Genomic DNA, 24,075 nt, shown 5'->3' on the forward strand with positions numbered 1-24,075 from the left:
GGATATAGCTTTTATTGTTAATCTTATGAAAAATACATAGTAAATGTGAAAACACAATCCACAGGAAATAATGTTTACAGATGCACACACACACACATTAATATCTTTGAAAAGAGAGAGAGAGACAGAGAGAAAGAGCGAGAGAAAGAGAGGAAAAAGAAATAGAAAGACAACCGAGTTGAACAGCTGCCCAAAACGCCTAAAGGATTAGATTGCTCTCTTTTGATCCCTCTCTCACAACATGTACCAATGTTAAAATATAATTCTGTTGGATTTGTTTAGGTTTTATCTGTGAGGTCTTCTTGTTCGCGCTTGTTTTTTCATCTGATCGAAAAAGATTATCCCTGTGTCTGAGAGGCTTATCGGGGGTTTGAAAGTGGCTAAAAACAAAAAAGGCCAATTCAAAATGAATCATATAACAAGATATAAACATGCAATTACTATTTGTACCTATAATAACTGAAATAGATAGTGAGATTAAATATGGGATTTTTAATGTATCTCTTGTGCTGCACAGCATGGCGTTTCAAAGAGGTATGTTGCTTGTATAGACTTATTTTGAGGTCACATTTAAAATAACAAACACAAAGAACAGTGAGCACGGACCTTTTTCATGTTTTGGTTCGAAGGATCACGCTACAACAATTAACTATAACGTTTTAGTTAAAGGTCTTCCTTTCTCTTTTAATCTTCATCAGAACCTATGGGAAATACATGTTTAAAATTGCACACAGTAAGTTTGGCTTCTTTGCAGCTTGATGCTTCGAAATGCTCGGGTCAATGCCTTATTCAAGCCTAGACCCTTGTTCTTGTTTAGCTAGGATATACAACTGTTCCCTTTCTCTCCGCGGTGACTACCCTTTTCTCTAATGCATTAGCCGTCATTAGCCTAATGTGGTGGCTCCTGTTCAGACCACCACCAGTTTAGCCAGTTCTCTATACAATCCACCTATCTACGTCTTTTTCTTGTGCTAAGCTCCATCTCGAGGAGTTGGATTAGTTTGATATGTTTCTGTCTTCAACACTAACACAAAATCACACTTCTCAACAAAGGCATTTGGACTTTCTGATATTGATATTGACTGCCAATACACTGATTTCTTATATGATATGACTTGTGAATAATCTTCAAGGTAATGCTTCTCATTGTTTGGGTTGTAAACTGGAGAGAGCAGTACAGTGCATTCCATTATTTTTGCATCTACTAGTTGAACTCAGGCAGTTGCTGACAACTCAATGCTTATCCTTGGTTCACCGCAGACCAAAAACATGACATTGGAAAGGGTCATTGTGAAAACATGAGCCATAGAAGCAGCTGCAGAAAGCAATAGTTAGATGTTGGCTGTACTGCTTATGAGCAACTCACTGGTGATTCTGGTGATCATTGCCCTCAAAGATATTCTAGAGAGAATACTTTAGTCACTAAGGAATGGGGGTCAAGACATTAACCAAGTAGTTCAATAGAGGTCATTCAATCCAGACCTTGACCAATGTCATTGTTGGAAGCTCAAATTAGCAGTTTGGGGAGTTGTACAAATAAAACTCCTTAGAAGCAAGGCACGGGCTGAGTATAAGATTTGTTCTGAAGAAACAGCAGACATTGAGCACAGTTGCTCTGTTGTTGAATGTTGCTTCAATGTCAGACATTTGGAATGGAATCCTTGGATTGCAGATGGGGTGCTGGTCCCCATTTCCAGTTACAGTATGCCAGGTGTTGTCTAACCTTCAAGGACGCACACTTCTCAACCTTCTTATTAATGAATAAGTTACTGGTAAACATAACAATTCTTTGTTAGAATAATCCATTTTTTTAGTAAAATAATTTGCGCAAAATATATGCTTTTCCTAGTAGGCCTAAACTGTATGACTGAAGTACTCTGCTGGGGTGATGGAGAAATCACCCAACAGAGGCTGGTCTCTGTAGCAGGTTAGCCAATTGCTGATTCAAGATATGAACGTGTGTCATAAAATGTAGCCAATCAGTGTCCTCAAAACTACTTCCGGAGGGCCGATTAGTGTGTATCGCCAACACAGTCTCACTCCCTGATAGTCCAATAGCGACGCTTGGTCAGGGTCCTTTGGCGTGCAGTTGTGACGCACCGAGTCTCCTTCAGCTTCATAAACGGACGCAAAGAGCTTTCAACTGATTGCAATGTATTCCCATCGGCGGCGATATTTGACGCTCAGGGAAGCACCGCATCGGTCCAGAGGCGCGGGAAGGTATTTTGAGTGGGGGTGCTGAGGTGCTGGACTCCAGTGAACACTATTACGGGCACTATAGAGCATGCACAAAAGCGCGAGCACCAGGGGCGCTACAGTGGAATGTTCTACTGCAACACTCCCCACACGCAAACACACAGTACACCCGCTACTTTTACAATGAACGCTCGATAATCAGCTCATGGCATATAGGCAGGGGTAAAGTGCTATTTTTTACGAGTAAGGAGCGGACCTCACCTCCTCTAGGGGGGTCCGGGGGGATGGTCCCCCGGGAAGATTTTTTTAAATATTGAAGTTGAAAGCATCAATCTGGTGCACTTTGAGAGCAACATTAAGAGATCTATGGATACATCTTTCAACATCCATATGAAACAGAACTGTAATCAGATGTTCTTTTTCTTTATGGATATTTTACAAATCACTCCCCTTTCAAACTGTATTCTTGTTTTACTGCCATATAGTATTTCATAAGTGTTTTTCATTTATTCTGTTGTTTTTTTTATAACGATAATGATCATATGAAGATGTGCCGCGGAAATAATCTTTTGAATAATTTGTGACCAAACCGTTTGAGACCCACTGAGATAACTTAGACTAAAGTTAACTATCTAAACCCTCAGAGAGTCCTTTAGCTCACCTGACTCTCTCAGTCTGTCAGGAGAGGACTCTCCTCCAGCTTGTTGTGGAACAAACAGCTTCTTATGTCCGTTAGTGCAGCTAGCTAACCAGATTCTCTCTCTCTCTCTCTCTCTCTCTCTCTCTCTCTCTCTCTCTCTCTCTCTCTCTCTCTCTCTCTCTCTCTCTCTCTCTCTCTCACACACACACACACACACACGCTAAATGCACTATTTCCACACACACACACAGAGCCGAGCTTGAATGACACAAGGGTTGCGGTCGGATAATCCAAAAATCAGCCCCTAACATCTAACCCTATCTTCTATTCCTTGACCACTGAGTGAAACATCACCGGGTTAAGGGATAGTGGATAGGAGAATTCAAAAGGATTTAGGAGAAGAGAATCCGACTGCACTTTCATTATCCGACGTATTTATGATGCGCCAGCGGACGTAATTTATGTGCGTCTGCTGCTGATCATTTCAGTAAAAACCAACGTTCATATTTCAATTTTTGATTTTAATACTGATGAATGTTCAGAACAAAGCACTTTGGCAACTTACCCCATAAGTTTTAAAATGCTTAATAAGCACCGGAACTTTCATGATATAATTTCTAGGTCCTAATCGGTTGTTTCCGTGAACGGCCGACTGTTGTGTGACGGCAAATGCTGCGGCCGCAAGGCATTGTGGGGCAGCATTTTCTCCTCTCCTCTCGGTGAGGGAGGTCCAGTAGTTCCTAGGCTAAAGGAGGTTATAAAGGAAGTTTGAAACCTCCTTTCCTATCATCTAGAGAATTAGAACGGCACTGATCATGGCTGCCACTGAGGGACTTCCGGGTCATTTCACTCCGTTAGGAAGGTTCCTAAGCTAAATGGACTATTCGACTTCAGCCATGCACACTTTTATTTCCGTGCAACTCTCTGATTGGTCTGGTGTCTTGCCTCTGTTGCATTCACTGAACACAGGAAATTACAGTCCTGCCGTCCTCTCTAGTGTCATGATGAGGTTCACGTAAAGCACGGTTAATGTATTATATTATTGAGGTAGAATTGTCCGGGGCTACAGAAAAAACATTCGGGGCAGGCCAAAATATTAATTTACCAACAATGTGGAATTTATTGGCTACATATTACACAGATTATGCACAGCGGGAGCAGCAATAACCGTCAAATGATAATTCAGACAGGAGAGCTCCGCACCGCCTGCCTGCCGCTAGGGGGTGCTTCAGCGCCCTCAGCACCCCCCTTCCCGCGCCCATTCATCGGTCCATGTCGGTGGCAGTTAAAGGCAATGTGAGCGTCCATTCCCATTGGATAACGGAGGATTTTACACCCGGCTGGAAGTAAGTATTCTCCTTACTGTCGATTGATTTAACAGTGATATCTGCACTACTCATCAACTCAAAAACACCAGATTATCCTTGTTAATTACACAACATTGATTGGTTTAAATTGTGTAGAATGCTTTTGTATTTTTCCCCTTCGATTCGGAGAAACAAATATTTTTGGAGTGTTTAGGATGGCCGAAGACACTAAACTACCCAGAATCCTCAGCTATCGTTCCGCTTTCCTCAACAAACCCTGTGATTAGTCCTCAAGCTCTGTGATTGGTTGACCTCCAACTGCATTCCGTATGAAAAAAAACGTTTCGTAAAAGATAAAATCATACTTTATTCAGCAGTGCTTGCTTTACTCTTTGAAAGTCATCACATGAATGCATTGTAATAAATGGTTTGGCTGCATTAAATATTACACATCTGTCGTAGTTCTTTATTTATCTACAGAGATCGGGCCTCAGAATAGACCGGAAACTATTCTTTTACCGTTCTATTTTAATTTCACAATAAAGTTAGCAATAATTTGTTTTGATATTATTGTTTTTTGTTAACTACTAGACCGCTGGGTCATGTTAAGACAATTTTTTCTGTGTTGCTGTGGGTTTTTTCCATCGCTTTTGTGTTACAGATATCAAAACAATAACAAACTATATCCGTCGTAAACAGTGGCGGCGCCAGGGTATGGCTGGGGTAGGCTACAGCCATACCAATAAATGGCTTAGCCATGTGTTTTGTATGACAATAGAGACACAGGCAACCTGTTGTGTGCTGTGTCTCTCTCTCTCTCTCTCTCTTTCTCTCTCTCTCTCTCTCTCTCTCTCTCTCTCTCTCTCTCTCTCTCCGTGTCAATTGATTCTACACGCCAACTTTTCTTGTTTCTGCCGCTGCGCATGGGCGGATCTACCGGGGTGGCATGGGGTGGCAACTGCCACCCTAAAAGATAGCCTTGCCACCCCAGCTGCCACCCCAGTTGGCATCTTTGTTTTGAAAGAAAAGTTGTGGCTCATCGGACATTTATGAGAGAAAATCTCTAATGTCCGAGTGCAAGTGAATGCAGCACAAGACGCGAGTCTTGTAACCCCTCCCCCGGCCCTGACGCGAGCTTGGAAATATGATTGGCGGCGATTTCATTTGAACGGGGGACGGCGTAAAACGAGAAACATTCGGACTCAAGCAGACGGAAGGAATGAGGTATTTGTGGTCTACAATGACAGAGAAGAGACTGTCTAGTTTGGCTGCACTCAGCATTGAATCAAAACGCACTAAAGCTGTTGATCTTAATAAGTTTGTGAAGCGTTTTCATGAACAAAATGGTAATCGCCGCATTCAGCTTATAGGCATGCCAACTTGATGCTCTGCTCACGGATGACTCGATGAGCATAAAAAACTGTTAAGATGATGAGCTTATGTGTGTGTATATATTTGTTTCTTTGTGGGGGTCTGCCCCCAAAAAACAGTTTTAAGTCCTGAGAAAGTCAAATAAGACGGTGTGTAAAACTACACCGCCCAGCAAAAAAAAGTAACCACTTTGATTTAACTGGCCAGCAGGTAAGGACTTTCCACTGGATAATAACTGCAGTGATGTATATGTTTTAGCTGAATACACGATTTTTAACCCTAACTGATGCAGTTAGTCACTTCTTTAATGTTTGTTTCTTTCTGATGTAAAGTCAAGGTTGTAACTGCAGTAAAGTTGAGGGGCGCTGAACTGTTCCTTTGAATCTTTTGAATTTTGATACATGATATAATTACTTGTCTTTCAAATTTGAAGGAGGGTGAGCAAGCATCTTGAGGAACATTCGTCATTAACTCCTCCAAAAAATATAGATAATTTAATAATAAATGAATATGTGAATCATAACAGTGATTGACAGCTGATAGGAATAATATGATTGTTAATATTATCATATTAATTCAGACAAACATCGATGAGACAGTTAATTAATGTACTTATTGCAGCAGTCATCATATATTTGGTACCCCTGCTGGTCTAAGAGTGAGACAAACTCCTTCTGTTATTGTTCAGTTAAAATTCATTAAATTATGTCTGCCACCTTATATATTTATATGTAAGGCTTTACTGATGTGCCACAATAATATCACCTAATGTTATTGAGTTAAAATATTAATATTGTGGCTTTCCAAGTTAACATTGATTGATATGACTGCGATTAAATCAGCATATACTTCTGCCAGGGGATACCACCCCTCAAAATCTCCTGCCACCCTCTTGCCACCCCATGAATATTTGTCTAGATCCGCCCCTGCCGCTGCGTAGAATGTTGTAACAACGTGGAATTAGCAGAATAGGCTATTTTATTGTTTTACTCACACCTGTTGCTCTCGATGTAATTTAGCTGATAAAAGGAGACTAATAAAAGCTAATTAAAGCCTCACGCGTGGCGATTCACTGTCAAGGGGAGCGATATAGCGTGTATGTAATTACATTACAAATACTGACTTGAGCCCCACCACTGGATGGGTTAGCCCTACCATAGATTACCCAACAAAAATACTCTGGTGCCGCCACTGGTCGTAAACTAAACCAGAAACAGCAGTATATTTTATTTAGTTAACACTGTAAACTTGACAGCTTTTTAACCCAAACCACCTACTGGTTAACAACGTTATTATACGTTTAGAGTAATTGCAATGCAGGAAGATTGTGTTGCTTTGTAATGACTGTTTTAAAATGCCTTTTTCTTAATGTCTTTCATTTTTATAAAGCACTTTTGAATGTGTTATATTTGATGAAAACATTTCAATATTAAGAGTACATATAAAACAGTGGGAAAGTAGAAAGTCAATGGTATAAATATAGAATAGAAAATATCAAGAAGATACTGTAAGTGATCTCCACAATGAAACCGTTTAGTGCCTGATATTAAAAAAGATATTAATAGGAGGATGTGCAAAACAGACAAACTAATAAGGCTTTATTTAAACATTAAATAATACTTTAAGGTCTTCTTTTAAATAAGAAAAAAGCTTTGGGGGTATCTACAGATAAATATTAAGCCTGACAAAGTACTTCAAATCTATATTGCATGGTTTGTTTTGGAATATGACAGTCAACTTTCCTGCAATGTTAACTATGTTGAAGCACTTATTTTAACCGATATTATACATATTTATTATACTCTTTGTTTGTAGCCTTTATTTAACCAGGTGAAAGCCCTTATAAGATGTATAGATAGAATAAGAAATGTGCAGAATACGACAGTTTAATGGTGGAAGTATACACACATATTGATAGATGTCTTGTAATGCACTGTAGAGGAACCTGTGACCCAAGTTCATTCATTGCATAATTACACCGTAGTTGTGTATATGATATGTCAATAAACCTTAGAAAATCTTGAAATCTTGAAAGGGATTTGCAAAATAGCCATTATATACAGTCTTTAATGAACGATTGGAGAATAATGAGTAATGAATATGCTTTATAGGGATCTGCAATATTTAGTCTTCTCAAGCACCACTACCAAATATCTTGCCTGATTTTTGGCACTTGACAATCACCTTCACTGCATTTTAGGACACGTTGGATTCCTGTTTTGGATAGAAAGCCGTCGATGGGTTTCATTCCATTTCAAAGTGCTGTTTGACGCTCGGCGTAAGCTTTGCGCACTGCCACTCCAACATCCAATCACAGAGCTTGAGGACTCACAGGGTTTGTCAAGCGAAGCACATGCTGTAGTCCCAAACGATAGCTGAGGATTCTGGGTAGTATAGTGTCTTCTGCCATCCTAAACTCCGAACAAATATTTGTTTTTCCGAATCGAAGGGGGAAAATACAAAAGCATTGTACACAATTTAAACCAATCAATGTTGTGTAGTTAACAAGGATAATCTGGTGTTTTTGAGTTGAGGAGTAGTGCAGATATCATTGTAAAATCAATCGACAGTAAGGAGAATACTTACTTCCGGGTGTAAAATCCTCCTTTATCCAATGGGAATGGACGCTCACATTGCCTTTAAGTGCCGTCGACATGGACCGATGCGGTGCTTCCCTGAGCGTCAAATACTGCAGCCGATGGGAATATATTGCAATCAATTGAAAGCTCTTTGCGTCCATTTATGAAGCTGAAGGAGACTCGGCGCGTCACAACTGCACGCCAAAGGACCCTGACCAAGTGTCGCTATTGGACTATCAGGGAGTGAGACTGTGGCCGTTTCTCAATGTCGAGTACACATTCTGCAGAGCCATGGGGTGTTTCTTAATGTCGAGTACGCTTGCTTGTCTTCCGAGCGTCTTGCTTCAGAAGCGAGGCTAGCAAGTGTGTAGGTGTGTTTCATATGAGAGGCCCCGCCTTACATTTTCCGCCACAGATTTGGGGAAATTGGTCCGTGCGGAAAGCATTGTCGGTATTTTAAGACCGCGGAGTCTACACATATGCAGCCTCGAAATTTCTCCAAACGAAGTACGCCGGACTCTGTAGATTTCCAAGTATGCTGGACATTGGAACAGTACTTCGGCGGCACTCGATGACGTAGTATGCTTGAAATAGTGGCTCCGGAGCAGCTTTACTCGCGATTGAGAAACACCCACTATTTCAAGTATACTACGCCATCGAGTGGCGCCGAAGGACTGTTTAAATGCATATTAGATGCCCAGCATTTTGCGCCACTTTATGATGTAGTATACTTGAAATAGTGGTTCTGCAGCATGTGTACTCGACATTGAGAAACGGCCTGTGTTGGTATCGCCCCAAGTAAGCAACTGCTACGCAGCTGGGCGACGGCCACAGGATTGCGGTTAGGAAACACAATGAGGAGGTGGATAAAACAGGCATATTTAATCCAAAATAATGAAGTTTTGTGGGGCTTTTGAGTTGGCTTTGCGTGGGCATGACGAGACTGACTCTTTTCAGGGGATTGGTGGATTTTGGAACCTACAGTAAAGACAACCACCGTTTTTAAAGGCACGTCAAAGACGTACACCACATTGATTTTAAGAATAAGAATAATTATTATTCGTTTGTTACATCTTCAGCTTTTTGAATTACTGTTGATTATACCGTTGTTCTGTAATATATATATATGTATACATATATTATATACATATATTTATTATATATACATCATAAATATATACATACATATATGTATGCAAGTATTGCTAATGCCATTGTTTTTAAGTTTTTGTTCATCTCAAATGCTTAAATTGTTTATAGAGCCATTAAAATGGCTGGTAAATTAACACTGAAAACTCCTGGTTTTTTTTGTATTAAGTCATACTGGGATGTTTGCTGAAATTGATTTTATGTGGCACAGCCCTACCTAGGAACAATTCCACCAGCCGCCACTGTTTTCAAGTAAGGCATAATATACTGTCCAGGATATCTTTTAGCTATGTTAGCCTGAAAGAATATAGTGTGAGGGTCATGACTTGTTGGATGTTCCTGATTTTGATGTTAAGTCAAGAGTACAAAGAAGTTCCTTTGAAAATAGATCAGTTCCCCAAAACAATGGATGTTTCCCCTTTTTCTGTTTTTGATATTTGTGGGCAGTAAATTGGGCAACTCTCTGCTGAGTTTTGAAGGGTTATGTTATAGAGGCATTTTTTTTGATTTTGAAAGTCTGTTTAAATGTGACTGTAATCTATATTAAAAGAGATTGGTCTGTCCTTTTTTAAGACCTCCATAGCAGATAATTGGGAAATTGAATGAAAGGGGAAAGTAAGAGAATTACATTAAAGAACAGATTTAGGGAACCATTAAATCACCAGCAATGAAAGAGTGAAGATCAAACATCAGGTGTTACACTCTAAGTCATCAGTTGGAAGAAAAATCACTCTGACATCAACAAGCTAATGTCCTGCAGCCTCTTCCATCAGAAGTACCTGAAATGTTCCTCTCATGTCTGTGTTATAAACTTTTTATGAAGATGGAAGGAGAGAATTTGGCAAAAAGGAGAGAGGGGAACTGCCAAAAAAAGCCAGATAAATCAAAATTGGAGCAGAACTGAGAGAGAGAGACAAAAGAGCCTTTGAAAATGAAGATAAAGGAGAGGTGAAGGAGGGTGAAATAAATGAAGAGCCCTATGGGATAGCATAACAAATGGGGATGGGAGAGGGAACAGATGCATTCCCAAGGACATATTAATACAATTAAAAGAGAAACAAAGTAAGGGAATAAACAAAAAGTTGGAATGTTAGGTGCAAAAGTGAGGGAGCAGGTTGGTCACTGTATTGCATCTGTTAGGAGCAACCAATCTTCCCAATTCTGAAGTTAGCTACATTAATTGCAAATGTTCTTACCTTTACCCTTTGAACCTCAAAATGGATGCTACTTCAATCCTCCATTCAAAATCCACTTTTCGTTTTTTGTTTGGATCACACAAATGTTACTTGCTCCTAGCTTCCTCAGATTCTTATAGGCTACCAGCTACCATCCACCAACTACAAAGTCGCACAACTAAGAAAGAGGATTGTAGTTTGAAATAGAGGAAATGGTGACCAACACAATACACTTATATGCAACCCGGTAACACGGCAAGACGTGAACATGTGACGATTTACCATGCTGGGAGACGCAAAGATGTCACGATTTCGTCCCTTCAAACGTGAAAGTTACACGGCATTGTTAACATGGCCCAACCACCAGTGGAGATATACCCGGCAATGCCATTTATGCTACCCCGACGGTCGGTTGTTATTGTCAATATTAATATAATAATGATTTATTTTGTAATAGTCACACTCGCTTATGCCGATTTTCTTGTTGCCCCAGCTGGTCGACACCTCTTTTAGCAGAAACAAAGGCTACATTAATGTATTAAATCGATGTTAATCCATGTGTGTGGATGTGGAATTAACGGACGTGACGACGTGTGATTGCATTGCCAGGCAACAGCTTCGGTTCATGTTAATTTACAAACTCTTCCACTAGAACAGTAGTTATATTTAAAAACATTTTAGAAGGCCTCACGAAATACTTTAATGTAAATTACAATTTAAATGTGAAGGAATGTGTGTATAAGAAAATACATCCGTCATTAACAATACCGGAAACTTACGTAGGCAAGATCCTCAGCTCGGTGATTCGATGGTTTAGCCGCAATGCACGTTGAGAAATGGTGTTTATGCGATGTGAAATCCGAACAAATTTTTTCAAAATAAAATACTTTATTCCGAGTGTGCTTGCTTTTCTCTTTGAAAGTCATCACATAACGGCATTGTAATACACGGTTCGGCTGCATTAAATATTACATATCTGCCGTAGTTCTCTATTTATAGAGCCCTGATCCTCGGCTCCTCCGCTCGCATCTCCTGTGGGCGGGACTAAGTCTCGAGGATAGGAGTCGAGGATAGGATTCGAGGAGGGGAGTTTGAGAAATGAGAAAGGGCCCGGGTTGCTTATATGGCCCATTCTGCTAATTAGTTTGCAAATGGCTAACTAGCAGATGCTGGTAAAGAGGGGAATCCTTCAGGAAACATTTATATCAGCTTCTGTGGACACTATTGACATAGTCGTATGAAATTGCATTGTTTCATATGCCAACCATGTTATTTGCAGCAATGTATTTTAGTGCTGTCCTCTACTAAATTATAAACAAAGTTGGATTACAGTAGATAGTGTTAGGATTATGTTTTAAACAGGACCCAGGCGCAGGCAATGACTGAAGATGTTTAAATGGTTTATTGTTTCGGAGACTCAGGCAGGCTTGGTGATTATGGAGGTCCGGAGTGGAGGTAGGCAGTGAGAGGCTGGACTGATTACCAGGCAGGCAGGTAGAATGTAGGCAGGTTGGCTGGAAGCTCTGGTGGATGATGGCCGAGGGATTGCACTGGAAACACAAGAGAAACTAGTTACAAAGAGTACGGATTTACACGCAGACAGGATAACTGAATGGGCAGCCAGGAGGATGTAATACCACTGGTGTAGAAAACAATCTGGCGGTGAGTTGCTGGGAGACTGGAGTAGATAAGCTGTGTCCTGATTAGATGATGAGGGACAGCCGAGTCGGACGGCCAGGTGAGAGCAATCAGGCTGCTGCCTGCAAGGGACACCACACCCTCTCCACACACACACACACGGGAACAAACAGGGACACAGTTTGGACTGTGACAGTACCCCCCCCTCAACGGGAGCCTCCAGGCGAACCACCAGGCTTATCTGGGTGGTCTCTGCGAAAGTCCCGAATGAGAGAGGGACATAGAATGAGCTTGCGGGACACCCAGCTCCTCTCCTCAGGACCATAACCCTCCCAATCAACCAGATACTGGTACCCACGGCCCCGGCGGCGAATGTCCAACAGCCGTCGGACCGTGTAGGCCAGGTGGTCATCAATAACAAGGGTGGGTGGAGGGGAGATGGCTGGAGGGCACAAAGGGCTGGACAACACTGGTTTCAACTGGGACACATGAAAGGTTGGGTGAATTCTCATGGAGGGAGGCAGCTTGAGTCTAACAGCAGATGGATTGATTATGCGCTCGATCACATAGGGGCCAATGAAGCATGGTTTCAACTTCTTAGACTCAGCTTGTAAAGAAATGGTTGGAAATGGGGAGCTGCGGTCCGGTAGCGGTTTGCAATATGCCGATTGCGTTCATCGGAGCGGAGAAGGGCAGAGCGGGCATCCTTCCAAATCCTACGACAACGACGGAGATGGGCTTGGACAGAGGGAACTGCGATCTCATCCTCTTGGGCTGGGAACAAAGGGGGTTGATATCCAAGAGAACATTCAAATGGGGACATACCGGTAGCAGCACTAGACAGTGAGTTATGAGCGTATTCAATCCAGGGCAGATGTAAGCTCCAGGAGGTGGGATTCCGGGAGGTGACACAGCGAAGTGCAGCTCCAAGGTCCTGATTGGCTCTTTCGGCCTGCCCATTAGTCTGAGGATGATAGCCTGAGGAGAGACTGACCGATGCTCCAAGTGCTCGACAGAATGCTTTCCATACCTGAGATATGAACTGTGGCCCTCTGTCGGAAACAATGTCTGTTGGAATGCCATGGAGCCGGACAACATGATTGACCAGGAGGTCAGCAGTTCCAGAGGCTGTGGGGAGTTTAGGAAGAGGCACAAAATGAACTGCTTTGGAAAAGCGATCAACAATAGTGAGAATGGTTGAGTTACCCTGTGAAACCGGGAGGCCGGTAACAAAATCTAGGCCGATGTGACTCCAGGGACGACTAGGGACTGGGAGAGGCTGGAGTAGACCGATAGGAGCCTGGTGTGAAGACTTGCTACGGGCGCAAATCGTGCAGGCCAGCACAAAGGCTCGAGAGTCCGCTTCCATAGAAGGCCACCAGAAGTGTCGTCTCAGGAGGGATAGGGTCCGACTCACACCCGGGTGGCAGGCAAAGCGGGAAGCATGGGTCCATAGGAGAACCTGTGAGCGGACAGAGTCAGGTACAAACAAACGGTTAGCTGGACCCTTTCCTGGATCTGGATGGTCTCTCTGTGCCTTCCTCACTGAGTTCTCAATCTCCCATGTTACAGCGCCCACCACTCTGGTAGCGGGGATTATGGTGTCAGGAGCTATGGGATCCTGATCCACTGCAAACTGCCGGGACAATGCGTCAGGTTTAAGGTTTCTAGAACCAGGTCGGTAGGTAAGGGTGAAGTTGAACCTCCCAAAAAACAATGCCCAGCGTGCCTGACGGGAGTTTAGTCGTTTGGCAGTTTGTATGTAGACCAGGTTCCTGTGGTCTGTCCACACAATGAATGGATGTTCAGAGCCTTCCAGCCAGTGCCTCCATTCTTCCAGCGCAAGCTTAACAGCAAGCAGCTCCCTGTTGCCAACATCATAGTTGCGCTCAGGGGTTGTCAGTCGTCGGGAAAAAAAAGCACAAGGGTGAAGCTTTTGGTCGGAGACTGAGCGTTGTGATAGAACCGCCCCCACACCGGTGTTGGATGCATCAACCTCAACAATAAACTGAAGAGATGAGTCAGGGTTCATAAGAATAGGAGCCGAGGTGAAACGTCTCTTCAGCTCAGAGAAGGCAGCCTCAGCCTGAGTAGTCCACAAGAAGGGGATTGCTGGGGAGGTGAGTTGGTTGAGAGGACCGGCAACACGACTGTAGTCTCTGATGAACCGGCGATAGAAATTTGCAAAGCCCAAGAAACGTTGGAGCTGCTTCCTGGTGGAAGGCTTGGGCCATTGTGCCACTGCTTGTACCTTCTCTGGGTCTGTTCTCAGCTGACCTTGCTCAATGATGTAGCCCAGGAAATCCACTGAATCCATGTGAAATTTGCATTTCTCTACTTTGACAAACAGCTTGTTCTCGAGGAGCCTTTGTAGAACCTGCTGCACATGTTGGGTGTGTTCCTCCATGGTCTGTGAGAATATCAAGATATCATCAAGATACACAAATACTGAACGGTTCAGGAAGTCACGGAGGACATTGTTCACAAGAGCCTGGAAGACAGCTGGGGCATTGGTGAGTCCAAAGGGCATCACTAGATACTCGAAATGGCCTAGTGGGGTGTTGAATGCCGTCTTCCACTCGTCTCCTTGACGTATGCGGACCAGGTGGTAAGCATTCCTGAGGTCGAGTTTCGAGAAAATGGTGGCCTTCTGTAGGGGTTCGAAGGCTGAATTGATGAGGGGCAGTGGATACTTGTTCTTGATGGTGATGTTGTTAAGGCCCCGGTAGTCAATGCAGGGGCGTAGGGAGCGGTCCTTCTTGGATACAAAGAAGAAGCCTGCTCCGACGGGAGAAGAAGAGGGTCTTATGATGCCAGCAGCCAGTGAGTCTTTGATGTATGTCTCCATGGCCTCACGCTCAGTTCGGGACAAGTTAAACAGGCGACTGGATGGGAGAGATGCCCCAGGAAGAAGATCTATTGTACAGTCGTAAGGGCGATGAGGGGGCAGAAAAAGAGCTCGCTGCTTGCTGAAAACCTCTCCCAGGCGATGATAAACCGGAGGGACAGCGGAGAAGTTGAGTGGCTCCTGCTGAACTGGAGGAATACCGACCTCTGCTGGGGGAATTGCAGACCGCAGGCATGAAGAGTGACAAAAGGAACTCCAACTCCTTACTTGATTCTCCGACCAGTCCATGTGGGGGTTGTGCAGTCTTAACCATGGCTGGCCCAGAACTAGGGGTGTGTGAGGGGAGGACATGACGTGGAACTGAATCATTTCATGGTGATTACCGGACAGGACGAGATGTAGGGGTTCGGTGACATGGGTAACGCGTGCCAGGAGCTTCCCATTCAGACCTCGAGCATTGAGAGGAGCTGTCAGAGGTTGAGTTGAGATGCCGGCTGAGGCAACCAGTTGGGCATCCAAAAAACTCTCATCAGCCCCAGAGTCCACTAGGGCAGGCAGAGAGAGAGACTGTTGATTTAACAGCAGTGTGGCTTCAAGAGGCTTGCGGGTCTGGGGGGTTGAAGAAGAAACAGCCTTGCTCACCAGTATCCCCACCTTTACTGGCGAGCACCCTCTTTTGGGCGCTGGGGGCATGTGTCCACGAGATGACCGGAGTGAGCACAGTAGACACAAAGTCCTTCTCTTATTCTCCGGAGACGTTCTTGGGGAGTGAGTCGGGCTCTGCCTAGCTGCATCGGTTCCTCTGAAGACAGGAGAGGAGAAAAGACTTCAGATGGAGCACTAGGACTTGGGAAAGTCTCCGACCTGAATCTTGCGAGAGGAGACGAGACAGGGCGAGAGGGGAGTGACACAGGAGATCGACTTGCTCTTTCCCTACGGCGCTCCCTAAGGCGGTTATCCAGTCTTATGGCTAGGGAGACCAACTCATCCAAGTTAGCTGATTCGTCCCTGACTGCTAACTCATCTTTAACAGAATCAGTTAGCCCGGTTTGAAAAAACCCTTGAAGCGCTGTGTCATTCCACCCCGCCTCTGCCGCTAAGGTCCTAAACTCCACTGAGTATTCGGCTACACTACGGGAGCCCTGTCGCAGTGAGAGGAGGCGTTTAGTAGCGTCCTTACCGCTGACGGGGTGGTGGAAAACTTTCTTCATTTCTTCTGTAAACTCTGGATAAGAATAACAGAGGTTGGACTGACTCTCCCATACAGCTGATGCCCAGGCTAGGGCGCTACCTGTAAGTAAACCTATCATATAACAAATCTTAGCTCTGTCATTAGCATAAGTAGACGGCTGCTGCTCAAACACAAGAGAACACTGCATTAAGAAAGAGTTACATGTCCCTAAGGCACCTGCGTACCGCTCTGGAGTGGGAATGTTTGGCTCACGTGAAGGGAGAGCGGGCTGGGCTGGAACCTGTGCTAACGGAGCTGGATCCTCCAGAGCAGGCGGAGCAAGATGAGTTGAAACCAGGTTGAGGTGATGTCCCATCTGTGCTACATTGGCGGCTAGTGATGCGAGGTTATCCATAACCTCTCTGAGCATCTGGTCATGCCGGCCCACGAGGACGCCTTGGTTGGAGAGAGCCTCACGAATTGGGTCCGGGCCTGCTGGGTCCATGGTGGCCAGATTGTTCTGTTAGGATTATGTTTTAAACAGGACCCAGGCGCAGGCAATGACTGAAGATGTTTAAATGGTTTATTGTTTCGGAGACTCAGGCAGGTTTGGTGATTATGGAGGTCCGGAGTGGAGGTAGGCAGTGAGAGGCTGGACTGATTACCAGGCAGGCAGGTAGAATGCAGGAAGAAGCAGGCAGGTTGGCTGGAAGCTCTGGTGGATGATGGCCGAGGGATTGCACTGGAAACACAAGAGAAACTAGTTACAAAGAGTACGGATTTACACGCAGACAGGATAACTGAATGGGCAGCCAGGAGGATGTAATACCACTGGTGTAGAAAACAATCTGGCGGTGAGTTGCTGGGAGACTGGAGTAGATAAGCTGTGTCCTGATTAGATGATGAGGGACAGCCGAGTCGGACGGCCAGGTGAGAGCAATCAGGCTGCTGCCTGCAAGGGACACCACACCCTCTCCACACACACACACAGGGGAACAAACAGGGACACAGTTTGGACTGTGACAGATAGTTGATGTTACTCTGCAAGTAAAAAGCTGCATAGTTCACTTAATACATAAGCACACTAGTTTCTTTGATTCCACATAAAATTATTCTCTCAACTAAATGCAAAGAGATATTATTAGATGTATCGAGTAGCTTAGTTATTGTTCATTGTTCAAATACAGTGTGATCTCACTAGGTGGCAGGTTCTTACAGATAAGTCTGACTTATTTCTGCGTGTGTCACAGTGGTGACAATAATGGGAAATAAAAGCTTTCTATAAAAGGGAGCTGGGTTCTGAGGATCTTATTCTTATTTTCAACAGGATACAATTCAGATCATTTAGTAGGGATTTTGTGGAAAATGTTGATACAAATATATTATTAAAAACCCAAATTACATTTTTGAAATACAAAAATGTTCCATAACCCGGCTGTCGAGCACAGTTATTTTGAACTTTTCTGAAATAATTTTGAGCAGCAAATTGCTTTCTAGTACTTCAATTTAAATGGCAATCATAAACTGTGAGACTGACTGACTATGACTAATTTGTCTGGACTAAAAATCCGTTTTATTTGGAAAGGCATTACAGCTGGAATAAACCTAATAGTTAACAATTGTTTTTTTTTGTTAAAATTAAAAAAGTATATTTCCAATATTTTATGAATTGCTTCTGATACATTGATTATTAGTTTCTTTAATACAGTGAACAAGTAAACACCAAGGCCATAATGCATAGACTATAAAAAAGAAATATACCTCATCTGTTTCAATACTGCACAAGTTCCCAGGCTTATACCTCCACGATACCTTCCAGAGAGGCAGCAAATAGATAAAAATGACACTCCCCTTAAATCCCCTATGGATGAATGCTTGGTTAAGTGCTCTTTCGACCAGTATATTGTTGCCTTGTAAAGAAGATTTGTTTCATAGAAAACAATTTATACTGTAAGTTCTCCTGCTGTAAGTAAGACGGGAGAGCATTCTCACAATTATCAATTTATTTTGATCAAGTTTTAGCTCCTGCCTGTTTTGAGAACAGAGGCAAAAAAAGAGCTTGACACACTTTCTTGTGTTGCCCTCTATTGAGCACTGCCTACAGCTTTTCTTTCACATCGGATAATGTGAATTTGTTCCGTTCCAAGCATTTCTGGCGACAAACCATTTAGATTTTTCCATGGGCTATTTCTCATCTCCCTGATTTAATGTTATGTTTTAGGCTATGGTATCTCAATTGGCAGTCCATGAGGTTTGACGTACTGTATGTTCAGTATATAAACAATACATTTGGTAATATCATGTATTATCTATGAAATATAAAGTAATATACAGTAAATCTGTAGCTCTCTTGATAAAACACTAAACATGTAGGAAAATCAGGAACAGTAGAACGCTAATAAATCTGGTTTTCCAGTACAATTTGACAGAATCTCTCATACAAAGTTCAGTCTGCAGTCTTTCAGTCTTTTTCAATTTGACTGTCATGCCGTTGTCTATGCTCTTCATCACCTAAGTGATTCTGGACCCAGACCTTTCACGTTATTTGAAAATATAAAAGCCCTATTAACATTTTATTTTTGATTATAAAAATAATGCTTTATTTAACATAAATGTTGTTAGGCTTGAACTATTATGAAATTGGTTGGATGACTTTGATATTTATTTTTAGGTACTTTGGTAACATGAACTTTGACAGATAAGGTAAAATAAATTAATGCACCAGTTCGAATGCAGCAAACTTCTCTGTCTGTAAGGTTTTTCTTTATTTCATTGAGTGATCCCTTAATGCTAAGTTCATTGTAATGCATTGTTCTTTAAGTTAAAGAGAATGGATTTTTGAAATTTAAATAACTTTGCATAGAACTGCTAAAGCAAAATCAAATTTCAGAAATGCAACTATCAATTGTTTGATAATGTAAAGTACTGTATAAATTAAAAACATTCTAGATTTCTATGACTTCATCACAGCACTCTTCCAATAAATAAAGTATTGTAATATGGTGTAGCACAAATTGGATTTCAACTTGCATTGGACAGGGCTCATGCACTCCACATTATTGACTAAGACCCAGTTACAAAATCAAATTACAAATACATGCTTACTTTAGATCCATAGCAAAACAAAAACAGATTAGTGAACAATGTTTTATTGATTTTGTAATAACTAAGAATATAGAGTATATGAATGCATGTGGTGCTAACAGGTGATTTGTAAAAAGCTCTGTTTCAATCAATGTTGCCCTCAAAGACCAAGAGAAGGATAACATTTTAACACAGGAACAGCAACACATATCCACACACATGCACACATTTAACATGCACTCGGTTGATCCGAGATGAAATATTGATCATCACTAAAGGTTCAATCTTACATCTTCATGTGTCCCTGATATGTGTAGCAACCTGAATGGCAAGTACTAGACAGTAGATGTGGTGAATTATTAATATTCACAATGAATACTGGATGGATTCCTTTTCCAGTGAAGTGCTACTAATACCCGAAACAGGGACTTTAGTGCTTTGATCAGGATTTCTGTCTATCCTCAAATGTTGTAAAACCACAGACATGCTGCAGTAAAAAGTCACTTTCTTCACCACTCCAACACTTTACAAATCTTTCAATAATATATAAGTGCCTTTAAATTCTACAGTGGGTGGTCAGCTCTGATCCTCGTTTGTTAGAATGAAACTATGTTTTATGTTTTATAATTTGGAAATAATTGCACTCTTTTTTATATCTCACATTTTGCACTTAGAAGGGACATTATTTCTCTTGATAAGCTTCCCTCAATAACTTTTAAAATGTTCTCCATGGTGAAGTTTATCATTAATATTCTGCCTTTAACCCTTCTTCAGACCTTTTATCTTGGATTAACAGCTATAATAGTAATGGCCAGACGGTGTTAATTTGAAAAATCAACAAATGAATCAGCTCTAGAGGGATTCGCAGGTGGAGGGTGAGACTTGTTTTCTCTGGGCAATGCCTTGCAGTACATTTGGCTGGACAAGAAAATCCCCATGGCAGCACACAGGAGAAGGGCATGATGGAGCAGATGGCTAGCCCTTTATTCTCCTCACTTGAGCTTGCCAGACAGACGATGCTACAGGTGGGACAAGATGTCCAAGCTGGATTAAGGCCCAGTCCCAGGTGTCCTCCCCCTTACTTGCTCCTCAGTCTCTTTTTGCTCTCTGCAGTTCTCTTGCAATCCAACCCCTTTCTCCTTCACATCGCCCCTCTTGTTGTGTTCACTTCCTTAATTCCTTTCAATTCCTCCCCCTCTTGCTTTCCTGAAGCCAAAGATCAGTTGGCTACAATCACAGGCCAGGTGAAGGGAAGTCAACTGCAGCCAAGGAGAAAGCTGACATATCTGTTAGCTGGAGGGGCCTGTCCAGGTGCGTGCTCCAGTAGGTAACAGCCAGTTGCTGACAGGAAGCCTGGCAAATAAAGAGGAGGTGATGTGGCTCTGATGTTTTTCCAAGCCAACATAAAAAATACTCAAAGGAAAGGTTATTGTCACAGTAACATACTGGATTCAATAAATGTCTCTTAGATGCATTTATTAGGCACGTTTTTTTAAATGACAAAATAACTATTTTTGTTCGAATGTCAGCAGGATTTCGAAAGAAAATTCGCTTTTGCACCTAACCTTCCAACTTTCAATTCAATAAACTTGCTGGAAGGATGTTGCATTACAAAATGAGTTCCCAATTGGGAAAATGAACGTAAACAATACATATTTGGGTTTTTCCACTAATATGTAATAAAACAACAACACATCTTCTGTGTAGCATCCATGTTTTTTTTCACATTACAATACATTACCTCCTTCTTATGAGCATCTTAATGCACATTTGGACTTTATTGGAGGTCCACCCTCGGGCGCCCTTTTCATTATTACTATATGAATGATTACATTGAGATTACACAAGATCATGGTGATAACTGTTAATAGGTCATCACAAACAGTGGCGGCTTGTGGAAAATATTTTTGGTGGGGCTATGGAAATGGTGACAAAACCATACAAGGGCGGTCCAGGGGATCGTCCCCCGGAATAATTTTTTGAGAAATGACCCCTTAAATTATGACTTCTGGTGATGTTAGAGGAGAAAGCCACAAATTGAGGCTTAAAAATATGAGATAATCCATCATCTTCAGTGTGGTTAGCTATGAATCTTCCTGTGCAACAGTACAGTAGGCCCACACAAACTGCAGAACACTGGTGCTTTGGGAAGACTCAGATGATTTAATTCCCATTTAAAATCAGGAGACTAAAGACGAACATTGTGTGTTAGGTGTGTGTGTGTGTGTGTGTGTGTGTGTGTGTGTGTGTGTGTGTGTGTGTGTGTGTGTGTGTGTGTGTGTGTGTGTGTGTGTGTGTGTGTGTGTGTGTGTGTGTGTGTGTGTGTGTGTGTGTGTGTGTGTGTGTGTGTGTGTGTGTGTGTGTGTGTGTGTGTGTGTGTGTGTGTGTGTGTGTGTGTGTGTCATACTTGCCACCCCTCCCGATTTTCGCAGGAGACTCCCGCATTTCTCCCGATTTCTGACAAAATCAGATTTACTCACGACTGTTTCCACTCGGACTTTAATACAGCTACACCATTGTTTGGTTTCCATGGTAGCGTGTCTCTTTAGCAGCGTGCGCAACTCAAAGTCTGAGAGGGTGAGGAAGATGAAAACTGAACAAGAATCGACAACTCCACCCTCTACTCATTCCTTTCCTGTAAAATACAGGTCCAGCCCACACTTATGCTCCATGGTGCTACAGGCATTGCCTTGACTACAATAAGCATGTACATGTTAATCTACAGCTCCGGCGATCCACTAGCACCGGTGTCTGCACCTGCAGACAACTACTGTAGCGTCACCTTGGATACGAGTCCAAACAACTCACAGACACACAGACCAGGGCGCTGACAGGGCGCCCTTTGAGCATCAGATCTGACGACGCTGATTGGCTGAAATTATGTTTCGGCGGCATAGTTTACAGATAGCAACAGTCAGCTTGTTGGCTGCTGCTGCTCCGGCTGAGGGCTCCTTTCTACCGCCCGGACGAGAGAGGGTAATGATACACGCGGCCAGGCAGGAAACATGTGACTTATCAGTAACTTTAGACATCGTAAAACAATTTTAAACGAGATTTTATTGTAGATTATACATTTTACTGATACCAACTATATAATATTTACCTTGTTCTTTAAAAAAAATTTAAAATATCTTTTGGAAATATATTTTTTTATTTATTTTACATTTTTAATTACAATAAAACATGTGGGAAGACGGGGGGCGGCGCCCCTAGCGCCCCTATGGGCCGGCCGCCACTGATCACAAAGTATGGTATAAATACAGAAGCAGGTATTATGTTGCAGCTCTCTCTGGCTCTGATATGTTAAACCCTATCATCAGTTGCTAACATGCTCACAATTACTTTAACCACATTTACATGCACACATCATTGTATTTTTGACCATTTGTTCCAAAAAAGGAATTTCCCACGCAGCTGTTTACATGGCTAATGAGAGTCAGAATGATAGAACACCTTTAATAGTTGAATGTGAATATACGATACAACCCTTAAACCTCCTAATAACCTGATCAAGCACACAATGTTGATACTAGTTCTCATTCATAACACTCCGTTCGATGTCTCACTATGGGATGCGCCTCAACGCGTATGCAAACAGAAGCATCAATCTCATTACGCCAATCCTGATTGGCTGGTGATCTTGACGTCTACATCAGGGAATCCACCCACCCTATAAGTAGCTCGCGCTACGACGTAGCGTCATTCAAACACCTCTTCTCGCTTCGGAGCACATCTCAAAATATCAGTAACCAGGCTAGCTTAACTGTCCCCAGACTGAACCCAAGCTAACATTCGATCGACGGGCGCTTGTTACTTTTTGCTTTGCGGAAGATTGAATTAGATATTAACACACCAGTTAATATTAAAAAATCTGCCCGCCGTTTTTCCTTTCGGAATAACAATAAGGTTTTGATTTTTTCTTTCAAACGGTAACATACCTCTTACTAGCGTGTCCCTCCGTGCCGACACCCCGGCAAACGAGGATGGACCCTTCTCTCCCTCACACCAGGGGAGTCGGAGGCTCGGAGGCTCGGCTCGGAGGCTGCGGGTTTAAGATCTCGGGCACGGACTCACACCAGGTCTGCTCGTCCTGCCTTGGGCTGAAACACGCCCAGGAAGCTATCAATAACCCCGGTTCGTGCGGGCATTGTGCCCGCTTCACCGTCAAGAGCCTCCACCGACGGCTAGCGCGCCAAGCTAGCCTGTCGGGACAGGACCCCTTCATGTCCGTTGATTTGCCGGCCGGCAATCGAGACATGGTGGCGACCGCCGCGGAGATTGAGCCCCGCGCTGTGTCAAGCTGGGGCTCAACAACGGCGGTAGCCGCGGAATCGGAGCCCCGCGCCGTGTCAGGCTGGGGCTCCCAACTGGACCTCACCATGGTTCCACCTGCGGAGAATGTCCTGGAGCTGGACTATACGGAGGAAGATGAAGAGGATACCTCTGAGTTCCTCTTATCCGACTCGGATGAGCACGAAGATGACATCTTCGTTTCATCTGCTCAGGCTGCAAAGCCGGAGGTGATGTCCGCTCCCCCGGGTGAAAGCACACCAGCTTCGCCCTGCCTCAGTATGGACTTGCAGGCCGTGTGCCAACGCGCTGCGTCCAGGCTGGACATCCCCTGGCCTGAAGTGGCTAAGGAAACCTCCAGATCTCGCTATGAGGGGAAGACCTTGCCCCAAGCAGCGAGGATGAAGAGGCAGCTTCTCCCAGTCTTTCCAGAGATGCTGGACGAGGTGTCGGTCTCGTGGAGAGACCGCCCTTTCAGCAACAAGGCCCCAATCCAGGGTGCCTCCTCTTTGGACTTTGAGGACATGGAGAAGCTCGGCCTGCTCCGCAGGCCGCCCATGGAACCGCTGGTGGCAGCCCACCTCCAACTGCGGCTGGCTTCGGCACCGAGCTGGAACCCCAGGCTGC

The 24,075-nt window shown here is 43.3% G+C and overlaps 1 protein-coding gene across 1 annotated transcript in view; it reads right to left on the bottom strand.

The window, feature by feature from the left end:
* Positions 1-16,070: 16,070 nt before the first annotated feature.
* The window catches only part of LOC307028835 (uncharacterized protein), a 76,767-nt gene continuing 68,762 nt past the window's right edge, over positions 16,071-24,075 (bottom strand). The window contains exons 4-5 of the mRNA XM_079664181.1: positions 16,904-17,047; positions 16,071-16,816 (exon numbers count right to left, since the gene is read on the bottom strand). Of these exons, the coding sequence (XP_079520307.1) occupies positions 16,674-16,816; positions 16,904-17,047 (287 nt within the window). The 3' untranslated portion in view covers positions 16,071-16,673. The remainder of the gene's footprint in view (positions 16,817-16,903; positions 17,048-24,075) is intronic.

Source organism: Notothenia rossii (assembly GCF_949606895.1).
Source record: "Notothenia rossii genome assembly, chromosome: 2".
Lineage (NCBI taxonomy): Eukaryota > Metazoa > Chordata > Actinopteri > Perciformes > Nototheniidae > Notothenia > Notothenia rossii.